Source organism: Nicotiana attenuata, unplaced genomic scaffold (genome assembly GCF_001879085.1).
Source record: "Nicotiana attenuata strain UT unplaced genomic scaffold, NIATTr2, whole genome shotgun sequence".
Classification (NCBI taxonomy): Eukaryota; Viridiplantae; Streptophyta; class Magnoliopsida; order Solanales; family Solanaceae; genus Nicotiana; species Nicotiana attenuata.
In genome coordinates, this window is record NW_017671487.1 from 7,558 (window position 1) to 30,788 (window position 23,231).

A 23,231-nucleotide genomic window follows, 5' to 3' on the forward strand; every position below is an offset into this window, starting at 1 on the left:
ATGGGTCGGGTTATAATAAAATTGGGTCGTTTGATTAGGGTGTGATTGGGGTCCAATTTGGGCTAAAATTGAAACACAAAAGGGCTGTCATTTAAATAGCCAGTTTTCCCCTTTTAATTTATAAAAATAGTAAAAAATGACTTGAAAATAAATTAAAGGTACTGGACCAATTAATAACATATAAATATTAATGTAAAAATACTAAAAGTGATTTTATAATTATAGAATGCTGTTAATCGTAAAATAGGCTATAATTACAATTATATGCAATTAGCTTAAAAAATACCAAATAAATGTATAAAAATATACAAAAATTACCCCAATTATATCTTAGGGTAAATATGAGAACGAAATAAATTATTCACTAAAAAAATGCTAGTTTGGGAATAATTATTGAATTTTGTAGTATTAAAATAGACAATAAATTGGTTTTAAAGTCTTAAAAAATAAAGGAAAAATACCAAAACTTTGGGGCATGCTTATATATGCCTGTACATGCTATTTTGAAAGTATTTTGCATATATAAAAAATATAGGAAAAAATTGGGTATCAACAGTTCATTGCCAACTGCCCTTACCACCTCGAAGCTTCTGTTCTAGCCAGCTCGAGGCTCGGTTTTATGATAGCTTTGGTTTGCATTTCTTATTCTCTTTACTTACACTGAGTATCTATTGCCTAAAACTAGTATTAAAATAAATCACATATTTTTAGAACCGCAAAATCAAATATAATTGTCAATACTATTTTCAAGGTAAACAACTATCTTTGCCAAACCTAATATAAGGCTAAAAGATTGCCAATTTCTGTTATGTGTTGTTATAGGATGCGAATGTTTCTTAACTAACTTAACTCAGGCCGAGAATTATATAAAGGGAAATTTTCATAAAGCACTATCTTTTAGTAGTAATTAGCCATCTATAAATACCATTTGCTATATTACGGATTATAGATACATTTTCTGTGGTTATAAGATGTATTTGATGTATTTAAGCTATTGTATTCATGAATACAGCAAAAATAGGCGTGAATCAGGGAAGTCCAGTTAATCAGTTGTTGTATTCGAGTGTATTCGACTGTATTCATGGAGTGAAACATGGGATTACACTGGACATATTATTGTATTTGATTGTATTCGACTGTATTCACGGCGTGAAATAGGGGATTACAATATTTTTAAAACGGAAAATGAATCAATTAACATAATAGACTCCTAATATAACTCAACAAACTCAATTATAACACACAAATTTTTTATTTTCAGTTATAAAAAAGATTCTCAACCGAAAAATATTCAAAAACATAGCAATCTTCAGAGAAATTATATAATACATCTGAATACATAAATTATATTAATTAAAAAAAATATATGAATACATTCATGGCATATAGCGAGACGGTGAATACAATGAAATACATAGAATGCAGCGGGATACATTGAAATACAATGAGAAAAAAAGAAGTTAATACAATAAAATACATAGAATACAACGAGATACGTTGAATTACAATGAAAAAAAGACAATGAATACAATGAAATACATGAAAATACAGCGTGATACGTTGAGAATACATTGAAATATATTAACAGAAAATCAAGTTGCTCAGCCCTCCGTCGTCTTTGTTCAAGAACAAACCTAATTTCCGGCGAATCCGCCGTCGAGCAAAAACCCTGAATCTCACTTCCCACGCATCATGTACATTGCTTCTGACACATGTTTGAACCAACGATAACCATTTTTGAATGATTTCTTAACTTTTCCTTCCATGGAATATATCTTATATTTGGCCACCCTCTTCTTCCTTTTAAGCTCCAGCGTTGAATACCATGGCCGATTCTCTGGTAATTGATAATTACTGGATTTTGAGGTTTGGTATTTGTGAGAAGGCATCATATCCGTCGACATTGTCGTTGCCAAGAGAAGTGGTGGTCGGTCAATGAATCCGTTATTATTTGGAAGAGAGAATGACATGTATCAAATTAGAGAGAGAAATAAAATAGTGTAACTGAATAGCGTATTTAATGGCTTAGGGCTAGGGGGTACCAAAATTAGATATTTTGCTATAAACCTTAAAAGGTATCTATAGAATATAATTTTTTTAAATGATATTTATTTAAAATAAATAAGGTGTTAACCTTTGCTATCGGAGGTAAAAATTCCTTATATAAATACCAAAATTAAGCCCAGACTGTAGGCATGATCCAAACAAATCAGGACCAAAGTTTCAGCCTGAAAATAAGGCTTGGGCCCTGAGTTTTCCCTCTATCCAAGCAAGCACAAAAGGAGCTCCGTCAGCCATGAACTTTCTGGATCGTTCTGGACCACATTGACCGACCCGGGTCCGATTGGTGACGAAAGCGCGTATGTCGCACCTCCACGGCTTCCTTTAAGATTTAGTTTCACACATGAATTAGGAAAGCCGACTTGTAATTTATTCTGTCTTATTGCCCAAGCCAGCACCAATAAGTCCTAAACTCTTATATATAGCCATGAAAACTGCATTCTGGGAAAAATTCCGACAAGTAAGAGAAGAAAGAAAAGCGAAGGAGAAAAGAAAAACATGGGAGGAGGAACAGAAGCTTTTCCAGATTTAGGAAGCCATTGCCAACATTCTGATTGCCGTCAGCTCGATTTTCTCCCCTTTACCTGCGATGCTTGTCAAAAGGTTTGCTACTTCTTACCCCTCCCACGTAGATTTTAGGATTTTGTATTATACGTGAAAGCTCCAAATTTATTCCTCAATTATTCAATGTTTGATTTTTTCCATTATATTTTGGGGAGATTCATACTCCAGTTAGCAAACTTCCTTGTATTTTTATTATCATTATGGTTAACTCTGTCCGGAATTACGCGTATCAAATACTTAGAGATTAGAATTTCGTTAAGTCTAGAGTAAATTCATGACTTTGCCAAGAGGGGCGGATTTAACAGCCCTTCGCCAGAAAATTACATATATAAGGCAAAATATGTTATGTACCTCTATATATTGTATTTTAAATCCCCTTTGATATAACTAAAAAATATAGCTTAGTGGTCAAGGGGATTCAAAAGTTTTGTAAGGTCAATAGGTCAATTCCCTCTAGCCGTAATCTCTTTTAATATTTTAACTTTTTCTCTTTTGAACCCTCTTATCGAAAATTTTTGAACCTCTTATCGGAAATTCTGCCTCCGCCATTGTTTGCTAACATAGATATAACCGACATTTCATATAGTTTTTTTGACCCTTTTTACCTTCATTGAACTCCGTGCAGGTATTTTGTGTGGAGCACAGATCATGCAAGTCTCACGAATGCCCAAAATCCGACGTTAACAGCCGAAAAGTTTTGGTTTGCGAAATCTGTTCCATGTCTATTGAAACTACTGGTTGTCAAGGTGAAGACGATAAAGTGCTATTGCAAAAGCACGAGAAATCTGGGGATTGTGATCCCAAGAAGAAGAAGAAACCTACCTGCCCTGTGAAGAGATGCAAGGAGATTTTGACATTCTCAAACACCAGCACTTGCAAGAGTTGCAGGATTCAAGTTTGCCTCAAGCACCGGTTTCCTGCTGATCACGCCTGCAAACGGAATTCTTCATTATCCCAGCCATCGGCTAATAACAAGTTTTTGATTGCTCTGGCGGCAAGGAGTGGGAATGATTGTGGGAATAAAAGCCGCGCATCAGCTTCACGCCCCACCACCCCTTCTGTTAAAGCTTGTTGATTGTTTCAGAAAGATTGCTACATTTCAAAATTGTCATTTGTAATTATTACTATATCATTTAACTGCTCATTAGTTCTGTTACATGGTTTTTTTCTTTCCAGAACAACCCAAATGTGAAAGAATAACCCCTATAAAACCACAAGGAGGTAATAATTTTAAATTCAGAACAGGATCCTACCATGTTTTTCATTCTTTTCTCATACGCTTGACATATAGCACTTCCTCCATTTCAGTTTATATGGACATCTTTGATAAGACGCACAGTTTAAGAAAATATTCTCCTCTTGAACACTTTTTCTCTAAAATAAACATCAAACAAAGAAAATGATGCAGCTGTTTTACCCCGCTCTCTTCCGCCAAAAACAAAGAGAATTTCACTGCTATACACAATATTCCTCCGGCAATTTTAACACTGTCCTTTATATACATTTCCCAGGAACAACCAGTTCAAAAGCTTCAGCTACAAAGCAATTCCAAGCACATTTCAACAAACATAACTACCTTCCTACCACCTGCATCATTGCTCTTTTATTTTGGGGAAGCATAGCTAGGAGAATCTTCTTCCTCGGTCCCTGCAAATACCCCAGAATGCAACAATTAAGAGCAAGTATTATAAAAAATTGAAGAGGCACTTGGAGCCCATTGTGCCTTTTCCACACCCTAGACTACAATTCACATATGAACGAAGAGAAGTTAAGCCCCTCTCCACACCCCCAACGAGAAAAGTATCCGTTTCTCTTCTGTTGAAGAGAATAGGTCATTGTGCTTAGCAAAATCAGCATATATTGACTTGCATTCGAATTTGTAATGATTTTTTTTCCCAAAATAAGATGACTGAAATCACAATTACCATAGGTATCCCCAACTCCTTCAGGTCACGGTCCCCCATTTGCTTCAATGCCGCCATGTCTATCTGCGATGGGTAAACAGACTTCACTAAGAAAAGATTTAAACTAGGATCTCTCAAATTCTTGGTGAAGTATATAAAACCACTCAAATGACAACAAAAATTGATGCATGGGAACAAACAAATAAAAGAGATGGACTGATTATAAAGTTGAACTATGTCACAAAGGTATGGTTGGGCGAAATAGAAAATGCTTGAGAATGTTATGGGTTAATGGCACCCATTTTAATAGGGAATAGCAATTAGGCAGCTTTCCTCTACACAATGACACATCAAGATGACAAGAAATAATCTCGGATTAGAAGGCCATGATGAGCATATGGCTAAAAAGGGAGGATATTATATGGGATTAAGAGCTTGATATCGTGATCACAATAAATAAAAAACAAATATCGGAAGATTTGTCACGTCACATGTTCATAGCACGTTACACAAGGTATCCAGCAGTAGCTCTCCAACTTCTCTGAAAAGTGAATAGCGTGCTAACTAGTTCGGCCTTTAAAGCTTTTGATCAACTTCTTTGTAATAGCTTTTGATCAAACAAAGCCTTCTTTACAAAGAAATAGAAGTTCTCCATCCAACAATGTGATACAACTTAATCACGATGTTGTTACTTTTGCAAAATACTAGTTCGGCCTTTAAAGCTTCTATGCCACAGTACCAATATTGATAATAAAAATGTTCACAAGGCTGAAATGTAATAACAAATAGACCATGACAAAACCAAAACGCATTATTCATCAATTAACAAGAGTACTATTCACCTCCTCAGCTTGAAAGTGGATAGCATACTTTCCCAAACCCAGGGAATTTAATAGACTGACCACGGTCATGGGCGGTGGATCCTGTACAACACCAGATAGAAAAATATTAAGATCCTGTCCATTTTCAAATATTTATTCTCTTTTCTCCTCATTCCAAGCGTAAAGGGAAATAATATAACTATAACCACAATAGCTGTTAAATGGTGGAGTATGAGAAAAAACATAAAGCGTGAAGAATAACAACTAATTTGGTCCTATTTAACAGGCAACGTAGAAGAAATTGACATGGGAATAGACAATTTGGTTTCAAAAGTATTCGAACCCGCAATACTTTCAGTACTAGGAACATGGATGCAACCAATGCCTTGACGCTTCCTATATGTTGCAGGCAGGGGAATAACAACGTGATGAAAATCGCTCTGATAATAGTAAAACAACAGAGACAACTATTTCGAACGAGCATTAGCACCTAGGCATTTTTGAACATGCCCTAACAATGCCATACCTACTCAACTTTCATCAAACATTTGATATTCAAAATATAAGCAGTGCTAAATTCCAGCATACAGGGTAAATATAGGCAACAATCTGGACAAACGAAACCATTTGTTAAAGTGCTAGGAAGCATGCCAGATGTGCACTAGAACCAAGCAAGAAGAAACATCTATCATCATAAATGATCTACTAATTTAAGTAAGCTGTTTGTGATGTTCTCCAGATAGACAATAACTAAAGAGGTCAGACATCAGGATCTTGAATGTCATATAGAATGCTCAATTTTGTCTTCTGAAAAAAAATATAGAATGCCTAATTTTGCATTCTCCAGTTGAAGTCAAAATGTAGTGTACGTGATACAAGATAAGACTAGAACTGTGCCACAAATAATACAAGATAGAAAAGCAGTAAATAAATAATAAGTCGGTTCATACAGGATATGAGCTTTGTAGCATGCTTCCGTTTGCAGAGGAAAGACCTAGCATCGATTTCCCGGCAACTAGTGTGGACCTCATGGTCATAGGGGTAAGACCTTTTAATGGGGAAGGGTTCAAGAGGTCAGCTCTCAACATACCAACTGCTCTTGAGGTTTCAGCTGGCCTTATTGATAGTACATGCTGAGTTGCAGTGATATTGCTTGGTGACGAGATCTCTCTAGAATCTTTTGGAAGTCTATTTGGGGATTTTGGTCTTACACCACCATAAATCTGTGATGCATAGGAGGATCTCATTGCCTCCATCTGATGCAACTCACTAGCTCCAGATGATCGTTGGCCGACAGTGACAAGCTTCCTATGAGACTGTTCTGCCGATCGAACACTTTCTGCCATCATCTTATGCTGCTCCTTTTTTCTTTTTTCAATCTCCAGAATAATTTCCTTTTGCCTTCTTCTGCGTATTAGTTTCAGTCGGAGGTCATTTTGCCCCACCCTTACATCTTCACATAACAGAAACAGTAGAAAACATCAGGTAATGTGAACCAAGGACTAACACGTGAAACTGAAAGGTATTTATCAAAAGTTAAAGAACCAAGAAAAAGAGATGAAACCAAAAGATAAATAAGATAATACCATTAGGGCCACCATATCTGGAATCCCCTGCACCTCCATACCCCCGCACACTTGAAAAAAAAATGGCAGCAAAACTACCACTCTCAGATAAAATGATAATCAATTCAATCTGGAGCAACTTAAACTTTCACAATGTCATCAATTACCACAGAAAGACATAAGCATTCAGTATCACTGTTACCAATAGTTTAAATGTAATGTGTTCATAAGTCTCTGATAGTTCTACTATCACCTGAATCAGTCAAAACATAACTAAAAAAATAAACAGCCAACACTAGCTCTACCAAAACTATTAGACGGAGCAACAAAATAAAGATTGTACCGTTTGCGAAGCGATAGAGAAGGATCCTCAGAGTCAGTTCTATAGGTCTCTCCTAGTGATCTTTTGCCTCCTGACAACGTTTGTTGACCAAAACCAGTTCCCTGAGAAGCTGACGATCGCTTCACCACCTTCTTCGGATTTTTAGAGTCGCAAAAAAGTTTAATTAGGAACATTGATGATTGAACCCTAAAAAGCAACTAAGTAGTAAATTCCTAAAAGAATAGACTCTGTAAAAAAAGGCGAAACTAAATTCCAATAAGGGAGGAACACAGGTCTGATGCTTGATAAACAACATTCTGATGCAAAATAAGAGTGAAAAATCGAGAAAGCTTACTTGACCAGAGCGGCCCAATGTGATAGTAACCTGAGGCCTTGACATTTTCGTTTACTTGAGACGGTCTCAGCTAAAGCACAGCTAATAACCTTTTGGATTGATCATTCACAAAATCTGCAAGGAATACAGCTAAAGATTAAATAATCGAGAGTCAAAAACGAAGGAACCCTAGAATCGCATTAGACGAAGAATCAGATACCTGGTTTTAATCCATAGTTCCGGACTTTAGTCTTTAGTACGGTCGCAATAAGATTCTTTTGTCTCTCTTTTTCTCCATTTATTTGTCGAGCGCGCGTCAACCGTAGTCCCCTGACACCCCCCACAGTCTTGTGCCACGCATACTTGACAATGCTGTACTATTTACTGTGTGTATTAACTACATAATAATTATATTTATAAAGACATGTATTTTTTTTATTAAGTTGAAATAGTGAGAATAAGTTATTACCCTACATGACATGCCATACATGCCACGTTGTACAAAATTCAGTATTTGATTCCACGAGCAGTTAAATTTTGACTATAATTTCTGTTTCATCGTTTAAAACAATTAATACTTCTTTCCAACTTTCTTTCAATAACAGTCTGATCCAAGTGTTAACAAAACAACTGAAATCATCCTATTTAGTAATTCACCCATCACACTAGGTAACTCTGAAGAAAGTGTTTTTAAACTCTAAAATGAAGGTATGTTGGTCCACAAGGTGAAATATCCTGATTTTAAGTTTTAACTGAAATCATCCTATGTTCTTTACCTCTCCAGTAAAATGTACAAAAGTGGTATTCGAGTTATGTAGTTCCACTGAGGTAGAACCATAGAACGGACTCGTGTAATAAGAGAAATTCATTGTTCCTTTTATTATGGGTCCTTAATGTTATCAAATATTAATGGTCTTCTTATTTTCCCCTTTTACTTGGTATAAACTCTGTGCTTTATGTTTTTTGTTTTCTCCTTGTTCTCGCTAACTGAAAACCGTAAAAAGTTTTGATGAATAGAGATTCTCTCCCTCCTCAATTCATGTTTGGTATAGGCATCTGAGCAGTGCAGACCAGTAAATCACACCTGGAGGAAGCGCATCAAGTCCATGATCATAATTGACGTTGCATATAAACGGGCTTACATTGCGAAAGTGAGTGATGTATTTTAATTTTAATATTAACAGATCATGCACCAGGGATTGAACATCAGAAAGCATCATTTGGAAATTATAAAAGCCAGTTTCCATCCAAAATCAAGATTTGCTTTAGCTGAGGCCACCCAAAATACCCTATACGACTCATACAATCTTGATGCATCACACGACGGTTAGATTACATCGCACTTGTACTCGCCCACCCAAGCTCATTTGACACCACACAATATACTGGATGGGATTTCAGCAACATGTCACATCAGAATTTTGATCGTTGCTCGTCATCTACTACTCAAATATACATGTACAACAAAAACGTAATGTTCATAGCAAGTAAAGTATATGGCGGAGCATCACATGTTTGCTGTTGTTTCCTTAATCTCCTCCATAGAAATCGCCTGCGAAGCAAAAGGCAGAACACTAACCTTAGTAGCAGATATAATTGCAAAGGCGACACTAGCCAGTTATGAGGCACGAACAGCAGATAATAGTAACCCTTACCTTTTACCATAGACTCCTGGAGTCTGATATATCAAGAATAGAGTAAACAAACTCATGCTATCATATGCCATTATTGAAAAACTGTTGCCAATTGCGACTCCCATTTTCTCTTATCAGATCATTCCCTCATTATTATTAACCCACATGATCAGAAGTGACCTACCTCACTAGATAACCTAGTCTCCTCTCAAGGTAGCCAAAAAACGAAGGAAAAGAGCTCATGACCAAATACCCAACCTAAGAAGGTAATTAGAAATCAAGCTGATGTACCTGTTCTTCTCCAGCAAAATCATTATCAGGTGTGAGAAAAAGCATGCAGTGGCACTCCTTCCTGTAATGCAAGTTTTAAGGAGGATAAGAAAGGCAATAAGGCAACAAAAGTAGACTGATTAAATTTGGTGCATCTGGAATGAGAGAAATCGCAGATGTTTTGATGGGATTTCAACTCCTAATCACTCTCTTAAAGCAACTTGTCTAGTCAATTTATTTACTTGGTTAAACCATGCCCCTGTAACTAGCTTTGAATCTTTTTGGGATTGTGTATGCTCATTAGTTATGTAAGTTTTTGTATATGAGCAGCCACACTTTTGTTGTATATTTTTTGCTATGCATCTTCTTGATGCCATTTAATGAAATTATCTTACTTCATCAAAAAAAAAGTAGACTGATTAAAACAGAAACTTAGTTGGAGATTTTATAGATGATAAAATACTAGGCCGTAACGTCCACAACTACTTGGATTGACACAATACAGACTAAAATGGATATGACGAGATATACATGATGGCACACATAATTGAGCTAGAAACATTGAATGGCAAACGACACAAAGGCAACAGACAAGTTATCCCTAAGTTCTGCACCCATAAGCTGTAGTTGTTGACCAACATCTCTCATGCATTCTAAAGATTTTATTATTCAGATATCCAATGTCTGGAAACTCAAAGCAAATAACACCTAATGAAGCCTCATCTGTACCAAAAAGTTAAAGGCAAACCCAACATCTAGTATCTCCAGGAGAAAAGGGGGAAAACATCATTACAGAATACAGAGAATGCAGAATATTGATTTTTTACTAACGAGATCCTCAAGTTCTGCTTTTCTTTTTACCCCCAGCAAGCAGAAACGACCAGAATAGAACCAAGTCTATAGATACAAGGAAAAACATCTTACCTCTCTCTCATCGGTACACATGGACAGTTCCAGAAGCCCTGCTGCGCTTCTGCAGCTTTGTCATCATAATGCCTGAAAAGTTAAAATGATAACAACATGGTACAGGTCATGGTAATAACAATTACAAATACTGTGGTAACTGGTAAGGAGTAAAGCATGAAAACCATCAAAACAAATGTGTTAGGAGCGAATATTTACCTGCAGGGGCAGAGTGGCGCACCCAACGTATCCTTGTGCTCTGCCAATCCCTAAGCATATGCCAACAAATACCATTAATTAAATCCCGTCCTCGATATAAACACAGATGTTTTAATGAGGAATATAAAGACCACTGGGTGTTCTAACAAGAGCAGTCTATGCTCCACCTAAATGGAAATTGGAACTTAATATTAAGTTTACAAAGACATAAATGAATGCCTTTGATATGTGCATAAATCAGTCAAACGTGATATGCTTGTTACATGTTATTCTAGTAAAACACCTTAATAAGTTGTGAAAGTTAAGGAGTTCCTTGGCACTTATCATTCTTTTTTCCTTTCTTCATTTTTTTTTGTGTGTGTCTGTGTGTGTGGTTGGGGGGGGGGGGGGGGGTTAAAGTATCACTTTCTTTTTAATTCTCATATATTAAGATAGCTTTGTTTGAACTAAAGTTATATGGTTCTGTTATTTTTTCTTTTAGAAAGGTAATGATTATTTTAGAACAATAGAGACCGGAAAATGTACAGGTCTCTGTAGCAAAAATTACTTTTCAAGAATAAGGATATTCCGGTTAGTCGTAGTATTCTATGAATCTAGACTTGGGTCCTGTAAATGACTTATATTCTTTTGTCTCAATATTATTAATATTTACGGCGTCTCGTGTATGACACATTTATTCATGCTTAGCCCACAAACTTCTTAAATAACTTCTTGATTCAAATTTCTGGAAAGGTGATATTTCCATTCTTTGTGGAGCAACATAATTTAGAAACTTTGTAAGACAAAAAGCATCCACCACCAGAAGGGAGAAGTCATAATGACTATCAAATAATCAGATAAAACTAATACTAAAACTACTTGCTATCAAAGTAATAAAAGATACTCCTAAGGGAAGTTCCATCACATGCTTGGAAACATCCTTGCGTTTTGAAGCTCTATAAAAACCCAATAGGATACCTACACAGCTGCATATAATATACACTTCTTTCCTTGGACAAGTATGTTTTCCATATGTTACTTTGATGTCGCTGAGGCTTTAAATCATTTTCTTGATTTTGGATTTAACTTCCCCCTCACCTTGGTTGCTGTTAACTGTTATTGTTTTTGGCATTGTGTTGTTATCAACAACGACGACCCAGTAAGATCCCACAAGTGGGGTCTGGGGAGGGTAGTGTGTACGCAGACCTTACCTCTACCCCGATGGGGTAGTATTGTGTTGTTATTTATTGGTGGGGTAGCTATTATTATTAATAGGTAAATGTTGGAGGTAACCCAACACAACCAAGAACACCAAGATGATCCTCAACTTCCCCAGCACAATCTAGAAGAGCACCCTTCCATATTATCAAAAGACTTTTCTTATCCACTCCCTTGTCCTGTTGATATTGGAGCTTCTAGTTCCATAGCTGTCCTTCAACCCTAGCTATTCCATGGTTTGCTATAACATTACAACTTCCTCGTGGCTCTTCATAAAGAAAGGATTGCATTCCATCCTGTTCTACCTCAAAATAAGGACAGCATGTTTGATTGATCTGTGTGATTGGCTTGTACTGTTCAATCTATTAACTGTCACTTTTCTGAAACAACTAGTGATATATCCTATTCATCTATCTTGGTTATGAGATGAAAAATCTTTTTACTCAATTATTAAAATTTTCTCAACTTTTATCCCTTCTTTGAGCCAAGATTGGCATTTTATACATTAAGCCACCCCTTCTTTTCCATTGTTCTCTGTTCTTATTCCTCCTCTTACACCTCTCCTTTATTATATAACTAGACTTTGTACTATAGTTCTCTCTTATCCTCATTTTATGTCTTTTGATATCCCCTATGTTCAAGGATTTCCACATATATGCTCGCCAACCAACATAGAAGCATGCTTCTACAAGATACACAAAAACGCACCTTAACCTAAAACATATTAACGGAAGGATACCTAGGCAGAAGTGACCGACTATTCAACCTTTAAAAGCAAGGTAGCATTTTCTTGACATCAAGATATTAGTTTTACAGTAATTTACCAGCTAACAAAGAAAAACCAACGTTGAAATAGTGAATTTGACATTGACCTACTTTGGTAGTTGCTAATGCAACAGTCACAAAATTATAGAGGAAATAATAAAACAAGATTAAGCAGCTATTGGAGACAGATTTCATGGAGACAAAGGCTCTGTCCCAAATTTAATCCTTAAGACATAATCTCAGTAAGTGAAATAGAAAAGAATAATCAAGTACCAAGAGATGAAAATAGGAAAATATGATATGAAACACACGCAAAAGTCATAAACACACAAGTCCATATAGAAAATGCAGAATAGAGGTTATTACTACAGCAGCAGTAAGCAATCGAATGATAATGATCATTAAAATAATTGTGATAGGGAAACGAATGTACCTTGATGACTACAGAAGTCACGCCCTTGTCCATGCAGAAATACGTTCCTGACCTGCGAGCATACTGCTCCGAGAATTTCCTCATGATTTCAACAGATTTCTCTGATGGCTCCACTACATATATATACAAACAACACGCCAATGAAATTAGTCATTTTAGTATAATTAATAGATTAAACTTGCACTAATTTTGTTGATTTTATGTTCATAATCAAATTTTGATGTAGCAGAATGGAGGCCTTATTTTCATTTTTAGGAAAATCACAAGTAAATCTAAACATGCTTTTATGTCGTGATTAAAATGGTCTTCAAGATCTATAGTAGCAGTCTAGACATTCTAAACTCGAAACTAAAATGTGAAGCAACAATTTAAAGTTCGAGCTAGTTTTTAACATCAAAAGTCTCCATGGAACCAATTCCAGGAGCTTATCACCATAAACAAACTAATAATTCAAAAATCGAAAACAAAAATATGCAACAGAAAGGAAATGAGAAGAAATAATGACTGTGAAGCTGAAAAATGATTACTTTTAGCTACCGTGACGTCGCGACGAGTAGAAGGCTTAGGAAGAGTAGCAAAAGATGAAATCCCAAAGCCGACGCTGTAGGAGGTGGACGCTTGAAGAGTTCTCATGGCGGAAATCGGCAGGTAATCGCCTCGTACTGTATTTTTCAGTGCTAGTTTTCGACTGAGTCAAAGTATGATTCCGTGAACCACCACAACTTCGGAAGGAAAAAGATCTCTCTCGTACAGCGTGTATTGATATTTATATATACTATCCCTTTGTCCTTTTTATTATTTCACCTAATATGTGAAGAAAAAATCGTGAGCGCCACACGTTGCAATATCGTCGGAGAAAATTACAGAGCCACTCGGTTCACCCGCTTCCGTTCCTTACTACGCAACTTCGCCTGGGCTTTTGCACTTCTTTTCTCTGATTGGGCTTTTCGACTTGGTCCATACTCTATTGGGCCTACTGTTTACTAGGCTTGGTTAAAGTAGCACGGGCTAGCCAATTTTCGGACTGGTCATTGAAAAATAGTCAGTATTTGCAAGTCATTGAAAATAGCCACTGTTTTGCTGCAATACGAAAAGTTCCAGCATAATATACTGAAACTCGTTGCACCTGTATATAGAGAACCCAGGATTTGAACATGACGGGACCACCATTGCCTTAAACATTCCAATTACTAGTGATAAAGTTCGGCGTGTAACTATATAAAAAATGAGGTATGATAATTTATCAGCAAAATACAAACTTTAAGTTTACTTTTCGGCTCGACAACTCTTCGCAGAAAGCAAAAGTTTGATACCAAATTATTTTGCTACGTTAATATTTTCAAAAGAAAAAATTACTCAAATAAAATTAAAATTCACTCAAATAAACTTATCCTTTCAGTTGAAGAAGAGTTTCAAACTCAGTAATCGTCGCCGATTTGGACTGTCGGAGTCGAGCTCGAGCAAATGCAGAATAAGGTTAAAACAATCGTTTGAAAATGTGTTTTTATTTTTGAGCAGAAGGGGTGATCGGAGGGGTTTTGCTTTTGCTTGAAAAGGAGAGGTAAGAGGCAGAATTGAGTTTGAAAAAGTTAAAACTGTAGGTTGATGTGTACAAGTAATAAAAATTTAAAAAACAAAAATATAAAAAACCAGCAGGCTACTAAGTCCTAAGTGAACAATAGTTGAATTGGAAAAAACTAAAAGAGAGTGATCGCAAGAGCTTAATTTCGACGCTGGTCCATCAGGTAACTAAAGCACTCAAGCAGGCTACAAAAACCAGCACTTCAGTCCTGCTTTTGTTGATGAGGGGGACTAGGAAAAATACTAAAGGGGTTTCCAGTGTATATACAAATATATATAAAATATATTTACAGTACTTTTTTTTGTTGGGATTTGTTTCGTATGTGTGATCTTCGTAAACTGACTTTCTTTTCTCTGCATGTCGGACTCTCATTATGGAGATTGAGCGCGATCGGAGGGATGAATGCAGGACGACCATTTTTGGGAAGTTGGCATCTAAGTACAAAGAGTACCGCACCAAGCACCGTACATTGGCTGACGTATTCACTCAAGATAGCGATTTTCAGCTGTTTCGCGACGGGCTTAAGCAAAAAGAGGAAGAGTTGGTGCAGAAGGTTGAAGAGTTGAAAGAATGGGATGACGAGCTGATGAGGGCCATTGGTCGATGTAGTGAACTTGAGGCGGCCCTTAAGGCCAAGGATGATGAGTGATGGCCGAGAACGCCGACCTTCAGGCGCGGGTGGCCGCCTTGACTGCCGAGCTTGGGCGAAGAGAGGCGGAGGTTGTCGATTTGAGGGGTGAATTGAGCGTTAAGGCTGATGAATTGGCTCTTGCTGAAAAGGGCAGGCTGACTGCCGTATCTGAAGTAGCGGCTCTGGAAAACGCCATCCGTATTTGTAGGTCTGAGCGGGACAGTGAGGTGGAGACGTCGTCGCTCAAGGTAGCGAGATTAGAAGAACGGATCCAAGATCTGGAGGCAGAGTTGTCCGTATTGAACGAACAGGTTGTTGCTTCGAGGGCAGAGGAAGTGCGACGGCAGTCGCAACCCTCCACGTCTCATACCTCAGTTTATCCCGTCGTGCTGCGGGAGTTGTATGAGATGTGGGTCCATGCCGAGGCCCAGCTTGATGTGTACATGTCCCCGCAGGCTAACGGGAAGGTTTCCGAGGCAGAACTCGAGGGTGTACGTGTTAAAGCACGTGCAGCCCGTGAGGCCTGCGGTTATGATCCCGGTACGCCTGGCGGGGACGATGTTGATGATGATGATGCGGACAGGCTCGCCTTTGATTTTTGGTATAGCGAGGAGTATGCCATGGGAGATGACGCGCCGTAGGGCTATTGTATTTATTTTGTTTTTGCTTTGCTATTTTTGTGAGGGCGTCTTCGAGCCCTTTGTAAAAACCTTTTGTAATATAACAATTGTAATGAAATGATTACCTTTTTGTTGTGTATCTCCGAATTGTTATTTTTGTTTGTTGTGGGGGGGGGGGGGGGTCTCTGGCTTTTCGGCTCCTTGTGTAATGTTTTGGCGTAGTCGATCGTAGATCTTAGTAACTCGGGCAAGGCCGTATAAAGTAATTTGGGCGACGTCGAATGTTTAAGTGATTCGAGCGAGGTCGAATGTTAAGTAATTCAAGCGAGGTCGAATGTTAAGTAATACGAGCGAGGTCGAATGTTAAGTAATTCGAGCGAGATCGAATGTTAAGTAATTCGAGCAAGGTCGAATGTTATGTAATTCGAGCGAGGTCGAAAGTTAAGTAATTCGAGCTAGGTCGAATGTTATGTATTTCGAGTGAGGTCGAATGTTAGGTAATTCGAGCGACGTCGAATGTTCAAAAAATGATGGAGAATAAAATGCTGTTTTATTTCACTCATTCGAGAATGTCTTGGTGGAGAGTACAAAATATTGCTTTATTTCACTCATTGGAGAATATGTTGGTGGAGAGAACAAAATGTTGCTTTATTTCATTCACTAGAGAATACTATACATGTCCATTTCATACATATATTGGAGAAGTTTTCCTGTCTAGTCCCTTCATCGTTCGTCCTGGAGAGACAATCGGCAGGCGGGGCAATGAATTATACTTTAAACTTAGAGACGTCCCCTTCGTTGCCTCGTTAAAAACCTCATCGAGAAAACCTAATTGGGACAAAATTCGGGCGAGGGAAAAAGAGTAAGATTTGAGGGGCGTCCTTTTCAGAAGTTGAAGTATTTAAGGTGAGTGACGTTCCAATTGTTTTGTAGTAGTTTTCCTTCCATTGTTTCTAGTTGGAATGCTCCTTTGCTTGCTGCTGCAGTGATTTTGTATGGACCGTCACAATTGGTTCCTAATTTGCCTTCTTTCGGATCTTTGCTCGCCAGTGTTTTGGCTTTGAGAACATAGTCTCCGACTTTGAGTGGTCGTACTTTGACCTTTTTGTTGTAGTACCTTTCTGCCTATTTTTTTTGGGCTACCATTCTTACGTAAGCCATGTCTCTTCGTTCTTCTGCCTCGTCGAGGTCTTGTTTTCCATTCTTGTCGTTGTTCTGTCCACTTTCATTGGAGTACCTTAGGCTGGGCTCTCCGACCTCAACAGGTATCATGGCGTCAGTCCTGTAGACTAGTGAATATGGCGTTTCGCCTGTGCTTGTTTTCGGCGTGGTGCGGTAGGCCCATAGTACCTTTGGTAGCAATTTCAGCCATAACCCTTTAGCGTCCTCGAGCTTTTTCTTTAAGATGTTCAGTATTGTCTTGTTGGAGGATTCGGCCTGACCGTTGCTTGCGGGGTGGTAGCGTGGAGAGTATTCTCTTGATGTGCCATTTTTCGAAGAACTCGGTGGTCTTTTTCTCGGTGAATTGGGGCCCATTGTCACAACTGATTTCTTTAGGGATGTCAAAACGGCATATGATATTCTTCCATATGAATACGATGACTTCCTGTTTGCGTGTTTGGGTGAACGCACCTGCTTCCACCCATTTGGAAAAGTAGTCAGTTAAAACTAAAAGGAAACGTATCTTACCTCGCCCTGCTGGGATGGGTCCGACGATGTCCATTCCCCATTTGATTAACGGCCATGGTGAAGTAACAAAGTGGAGGTGTTTGCCCACTTGATGTATCATAGGTGCGTATTTTTGGCACTGTTCGCATCTTTTGACATAATCTGCGGCTTCCTTTTTCATGGTGAGCCAATAATTTCCCGCCCGAATGAGGCATCTGACGAGGGCTCTATTGCCTGTATGGGTACCGCAATGGCCTTCGTGTACTTCTTCGAGCACACGCCTTGTCTGATTAGGCCCTAGGCATTTCGCCAAGGGGCCTCCGAACGTTCTCTTATATAGGTCGTGATTTAAGATGATGTACCTGGCCGCTTGCATTCGAAGCTCTTTGGCTCCCTTTTTGTCTTGAGGGAGTACTCCCTCTTGTAAGTATGTTATGATGCGGTTGCGCCAGTCCCAAGTCAAATTTATGGAATGTACTCTCTCCTTGGTGATATTTTTGGTTGTTGCTGCCAGTTTGGCAAGGCCATCTGCTTCGATATTTTGCGCCCGAGGTATCTAGTCGAGTCGACATTCATCGAATTCTGGCAGTAGTTTATGAATTTCTGCTCGATATTTCTGTAGCCTTTGTTCCTTGATTTGGAAAGTCCCTATAACTTGGTTGACGACGAGTTGTGAGTCGCATATTAGGACGACTCGTCGTGCTCCGTATTTGAGGGCAAGCTTTAATCCTGCAATTACGGCGTCATACTCGGCATCATTGTTAGTCATTTCAGGGCACCATGTGGGAATAGAAATTGTAAACAACCAGAAAGAGATGGACGAAAAAACAAAAGAAAAACAAAAAGAACAAAAAAAATACAAACGAACAGATAATGAGCAAATTACTATTCGGGTGGGGACCACCTGCAAAAGCAAAAGAAACAAAAGAGATTATTATCTAGAAGAATTACATTCAGAAATTCAATATTTAGAAGACCAAGAATGGGATGAACACGACTAGCTAAATTACGTAAGTAGATTGGCGAATAACTTTGCCTATTAGGACTTCAAGTACGAGTCCTAGTCTAGATCCCGACGCATTAGATGCTCCGTCGGTGTAAAGGACCCAGAGGTCGGGTTACCCTGGAGAGGTACGAAGTGCTTCCTGCTCGACCTCGTACAATATTTCGGCACTGAAGTCGGTGAGTACCTGCGATTTTATCTCTATCCGCGGCTGATATGTTATATCGTGCTCGCTCAATTCTATGGCCCACTTGGCTAGTCTTCCCGACAATTCGGGTTTATGCAGGATGGTCCGAAGGGGGAAGGTCGTTACTATCGATATGGGGTGGCATTGAAAATATGGTCTAAGCTTTCGTGAAGCTATGACCAGTGCCAGAGCTAGTTTCTTGAGGTGGGGATACCTCGTTTCGGCATTGACCAGGCTTTTGCTGATATAATAAATCGTAGATTGCGTACCTTTGTTTTTGCGGACCAACACTATGCTTAGCGCGACTTCTGAAACGACCAGGTAGATTAGGAGGCATTCGCTAGGTTCTGCTTTGGCGAGTAGTAGGGGTGAGGACAAGTATGTCTTTAGTTCTCTCAGGGCCTCGATGCATTCTGAATTCCACTGGAGCCCGTTGTCTTTTTTCAGCACATTGAAAAACTTGTGGCATCTGTCGGATGACCGTGAGATGAATCTCGAAAGGGCAGCTATTCGGCCAGTCAGCTTTTGCACCTGATTTTTGCTGGTTAACACTTCAGGTATTCCTTCGATGGCCTTGATCTGGTCTGGATTGACTTCGATGCCTCTTCGTGATACCAAGAAACCGAGAAATTTTCCTGAGATTACGCCATAGGCGCATTTTTCGGGATTTAGTTTCATACCGTACCGTCTTAATATATTGAAGTCTTCTATAAGGTGGTCGACGTGGTCTTCTTTCCTTTTTGATTTGACCAACATGTCGTCGATGTAAACTTCCATTGTTTTTTCGAGTTGGTCTTTAAACATCTTGGTGACCAACCTTTAGTACGTGGCCCCTGCGTTCTTTAGCCTGAATGGCATGAACTTGTAATAGTACGTTCCCTGATGGGTGATGAAAGTAGTTTTCTCCTGGTCCTCCTCCTCCATGAGGATTTGGTTGTAACCCGAGTAGGCGTCCAAGAAGCTTAGCAGTTCATGCCCTGCTGTTGCTTCGATGAGTTGGTTGATGTGAGGCATGGGAAAGGAGTCTTTTGGGCATGCTTTATTTAGATTTGTGAAATCTACACACATCCGCCATTTCCCGTTTTTCTTCTTTATCATGACCACATTGGCGACCCATTGGGGATATTTTGACTCTCGGATAGAACCGTTAGCGAGCAGCTTATCTACTTCATCGCTGATGGCCTCGTTGATTGCGGCATTGAATTTTCTCCTTATTTGTCGCACAGGTGGGTAGAGCGGGTCGACATTCAACTTGTGCGTAGCGATGTCTTTCGGGGTGCCCGACATATTTGAATGGGAGAAGGCAAACAAGCCGGCATTGTCAATTAAGAATTTATGAAATTTACCTGGTTCTGAGAGTTTGTGCCCGATGTAAGCCTTTTTGGTGCTGTCGCTATTGTCTAGTTGGACAGGATCGAGATCTTCTATCGTTGACTCAGCGGCTTCCACGATGTCGGGATCCTTGATGACGTCTGTCTGTACGTCGGATTTGGTTCCCGACATTGTTAATTGCTATGCTTTCGCGTTTGCTCCTTTTAGTTGTTGGGTGTACGTGCAATCCTGGGCGATACGATAGCATTCTTGAGTAGTGCGTTGTTCGCCTCGGATGCAGAATATTCCCCATGGGGTAGGGAACTTGATTACTTGATATAGGCTTGACGGTATAGCCCTCAAGTCATGTATCCATGGCCGTCCTATGATGGCGTTGTAGGATGTGTCTTGGTCCATGATATGAAACGTTGTTTCTAGGGTGACTCCCTCGGCTAGAACGGGTAGCGCTATTTCTCCAGAAGTTCTCTCAACTGCATTATTAAAACCCGTTAGTGTTATGCAATGCGGTACTATCTTGTCCTCGAGTCTCATCTGTACGAGGACCCGAGGGTGGATAATATACGCGCTGCTTCCGTCGTCTACCATTATTCTTTCACATTGGTATCTGAAATACGTAAAGTAATACCAAGAGCATCGAAACGAGGGAAAGTCAAACCGTCGGTATCCGACTTATCGAAGATGATACTGTCTTCAAGGTCATCATACCGTTCATGAGTGATCGACCGCTTGAGTTTGTGTGTAGTGGTGAATTTCACATGGTTGATCGCTGCCTCGTCGCCTCTGCTGACGATCATTTGGATTGTACGAGCGGGGGAGGGTGTCTTTGGAGGTCCTTGGTGCTGTTCACGTCCGCGACCGAAGTTGGCTCATCCTCGGTCGCTCATTAGTTCCCTCAGGTGCCCTTGGTTCAGCATTTTTACTGCCACTTGCCGTAGAGCTATGCAGTCCTCAGTTTATGACCCCGCTCCTGGTGAAATTCACAGAGGACATTTGTTAATTTATATGAGTCCACCAAATTATAGAGCACCTGGTCCTCTATGACTTTCCACTAAGAATACTAGGAAGCAGTAAGTAAAAGAGACACGGGATTTTTACGTGGAAAAATCTCACTCAAGGGGACAAAAACCACGATCTACACTTGTAGGCTTTCAACTTCACTAATTTGTAATCACACTATTACAAGCCACTTTGTAATTACTCTATTACAAAGACTTTAACTCAACTAACTTGTAGTACACTTACCACAAGCCACTTTGTCACTAACTAGTTACAAAGACTTTAACTTATGACTAACTCTAGTCACAACACAAACTTAGAAGGTTTGTAATTTTTGGGTTTCCTAAAACACAACTTCTAAGAAAGCAAGATAGGAGTCACAATGAAGAGCGAATAAAAAGATTACAACTCAACTACGGATACACATAGACTCATTGTGAAACTGATCTTTTAGTGGAGTTGTCTTCTTGTTCTTGACACACTTGTGGATTAACTCTTTTAATGCTTGGGAGAATATCACTAAATGCTCAAGTGAATATCTTGTGCCTTGCATCATGTTGTTATACTGCCAAATACATCACAAGGATGGTGTCTATGATGTCGATTCTTAGTACAAGCCTCTTCAATGGGAAATGACTGCTGCACTGTCGCGTGAACAGTAGCAGGCAGTCACTCTCTGCAATTGCGTTCCAGTTGTTGACTTGTACTTCTGTCAGAGAGCACCAAGGGATCAGGTCCCTATCGTATTCCTCTTTGTAGTAGTTCATCAGCTGGAGTTTAGACTGAACTTCGTCCATTTAAAATGTGTACCGAGTGAGTCAAGTTCCATATTTGGTTCTTAACAGTAAGTTTGTTAGATCATCAAAACACAAGAAACATAAGGTGAAGACATTGAGAACCCATCAATTTCCCCATTTTTGATGATGACAAACTTAAGCATTGATAGTATCTATTTAGAGCATAAATAACCAGATGAGATACCAGGAACTACCCAAAGTTTCTCGTCAACCAAATCCCCTGTTTCAATCAATTGGTCACCAAGTTCCCCCTGACTTTTTGCTTTTGATTCCCCTAAATAACTAGATGAGGTACCAGGAACTACCCAAAGTTTCTCCTCAATCAGATCCCCTGTTTCAATCAATTGGTCACCAAGTTCCCCCTGGCCTTTTGCTTTTGATTCCCCCTTGATTAGGCCCCCACACTACACAATCTTCCCCCTTTTGGCATCATTAAAAATATACAAGCAGGCAAACATCATAAAGAAGTCCAGCACAGCCAACCCATGCCACATATGTGCACACAATATGACAGAAAAGAGAAGCCAAAGGAAAACAACAATGTACAAGCAAAAACAGGAGCTGTTTCATTGATATGGACAATGGACTGAGCAAAACAGGAGCAGTAATAGTGAAATCCAGCATGCCATCAGCAAAAGGATAAACAAAAATAGAACAACAGCCACAAAACATCATAACGTAAGATAACTGGTCACTAGGACGAATCTAAGGAGCACTAGAAGAGGGAGACTGGGGGAGGAGAGCAGCAAGTGTCTTGAGAACCAGGTCCAGTCGGGCATTTGCAGACAGCTGCTCCTCAAGCAGTTGTGCGCGAAGCTTATCATTTTCTTTTGTCAAGTGGTCAACTTCTTCATTTGTGGAATTAATGAGACCATGTCCTTTAACATCTTGACTGAGCTGAGTTTCTACTATGGCGTTTTGAGCCCTCAATCGTCTAATCTCTTCAGAAGCAGCATTTTGAGCATTGATCAGCTGAGAAATAGTCGAAATATTTCCACCAACCTTTTCTACACATTCACATTCTTCCAGAGTAGTTTTAGAGAAGGTTTGCTTGCGTGTGACCACTCTGGGATTACCCAAGGGAACCTTATAAAACTTAAACACTTGAGTGAGGAGAAATCCATATGGAAGCCCATGATTCCCACCTTTAAAGTTTGCCACCTTTTGCGTATGATCTATCATGATTGCTGGCAGGTTGATCGGGACAAACTCATCAAGAGCTTCCATTAGAACCATATCAGACTTTATAGCAATAGACCGCCTCTCAGAGCGAGGTAAAAGCACCTTATTAACCAGCTCAAAGAGAAGCTGATACTCAAGAAGTAGCACTTTCTTATGTACATGTTCCCCTGCTGAAGAGCTTGATCTTTCATGATAGCTCTCCTAAAATTAGCACCACAGACACCTTTGACTGAGGACATTC

The 23,231-nt window shown here is 39.2% G+C and overlaps 3 protein-coding genes across 5 annotated transcripts; 1 reads left to right on the forward strand and 2 right to left on the reverse strand.

The window, feature by feature from the left end:
- The first annotated feature begins 2,451 nt into the window (after nucleotides 1–2,451).
- On the forward strand, nucleotides 2,452–3,781 carry LOC109208587 (zinc finger AN1 domain-containing stress-associated protein 12). The gene is made up of 2 exons (XM_019371717.1): nucleotides 2,452–2,664; nucleotides 3,251–3,781. The coding sequence occupies exons 1-2, from the start codon at nucleotides 2,560–2,562 to the stop codon at nucleotides 3,698–3,700; spliced, it is 555 nt and encodes a 184-aa protein (XP_019227262.1). The 5' UTR covers nucleotides 2,452–2,559; the 3' UTR covers nucleotides 3,701–3,781.
- Nucleotides 3,782–4,014: 233 nt separating this feature from the next.
- On the reverse strand, nucleotides 4,015–7,916 carry LOC109208586 (ankyrin repeat and SAM domain-containing protein 6-like). 3 transcript variants are annotated; one of them, XM_019371715.1, is made up of 8 exons: nucleotides 7,792–7,916; nucleotides 7,593–7,706; nucleotides 7,259–7,386; nucleotides 6,937–7,010; nucleotides 6,301–6,803; nucleotides 5,372–5,452; nucleotides 4,551–4,613; nucleotides 4,015–4,272 (listed from the first exon to the last, which is right to left on the reverse strand). In XM_019371715.1, the coding sequence occupies exons 2-8, from the start codon at nucleotides 7,635–7,637 to the stop codon at nucleotides 4,198–4,200; spliced, it is 969 nt and encodes a 322-aa protein (XP_019227260.1). In that variant the 5' UTR covers nucleotides 7,638–7,706; nucleotides 7,792–7,916; the 3' UTR covers nucleotides 4,015–4,197. The 3 variants fall into 3 exon arrangements, with proteins under 3 accessions (XP_019227260.1, XP_019227259.1, XP_019227261.1); XM_019371714.1 differs by having other exon boundaries at nucleotides 7,259–7,389; nucleotides 7,792–7,915; XM_019371716.1 differs by having other exon boundaries at nucleotides 6,937–6,986; nucleotides 7,259–7,389; nucleotides 7,792–7,914.
- Nucleotides 7,917–8,770: 854 nt separating this feature from the next.
- On the reverse strand, nucleotides 8,771–13,809 carry LOC109208588 (ferredoxin-thioredoxin reductase catalytic chain, chloroplastic). The gene is made up of 6 exons (XM_019371718.1): nucleotides 13,520–13,809; nucleotides 12,993–13,105; nucleotides 10,598–10,647; nucleotides 10,400–10,471; nucleotides 9,497–9,557; nucleotides 8,771–9,123 (listed from the first exon to the last, which is right to left on the reverse strand). The coding sequence occupies exons 1-6, from the start codon at nucleotides 13,623–13,625 to the stop codon at nucleotides 9,079–9,081; spliced, it is 447 nt and encodes a 148-aa protein (XP_019227263.1). The 5' UTR covers nucleotides 13,626–13,809; the 3' UTR covers nucleotides 8,771–9,078.
- Nucleotides 13,810–23,231: the final 9,422 nt, after the last annotated feature.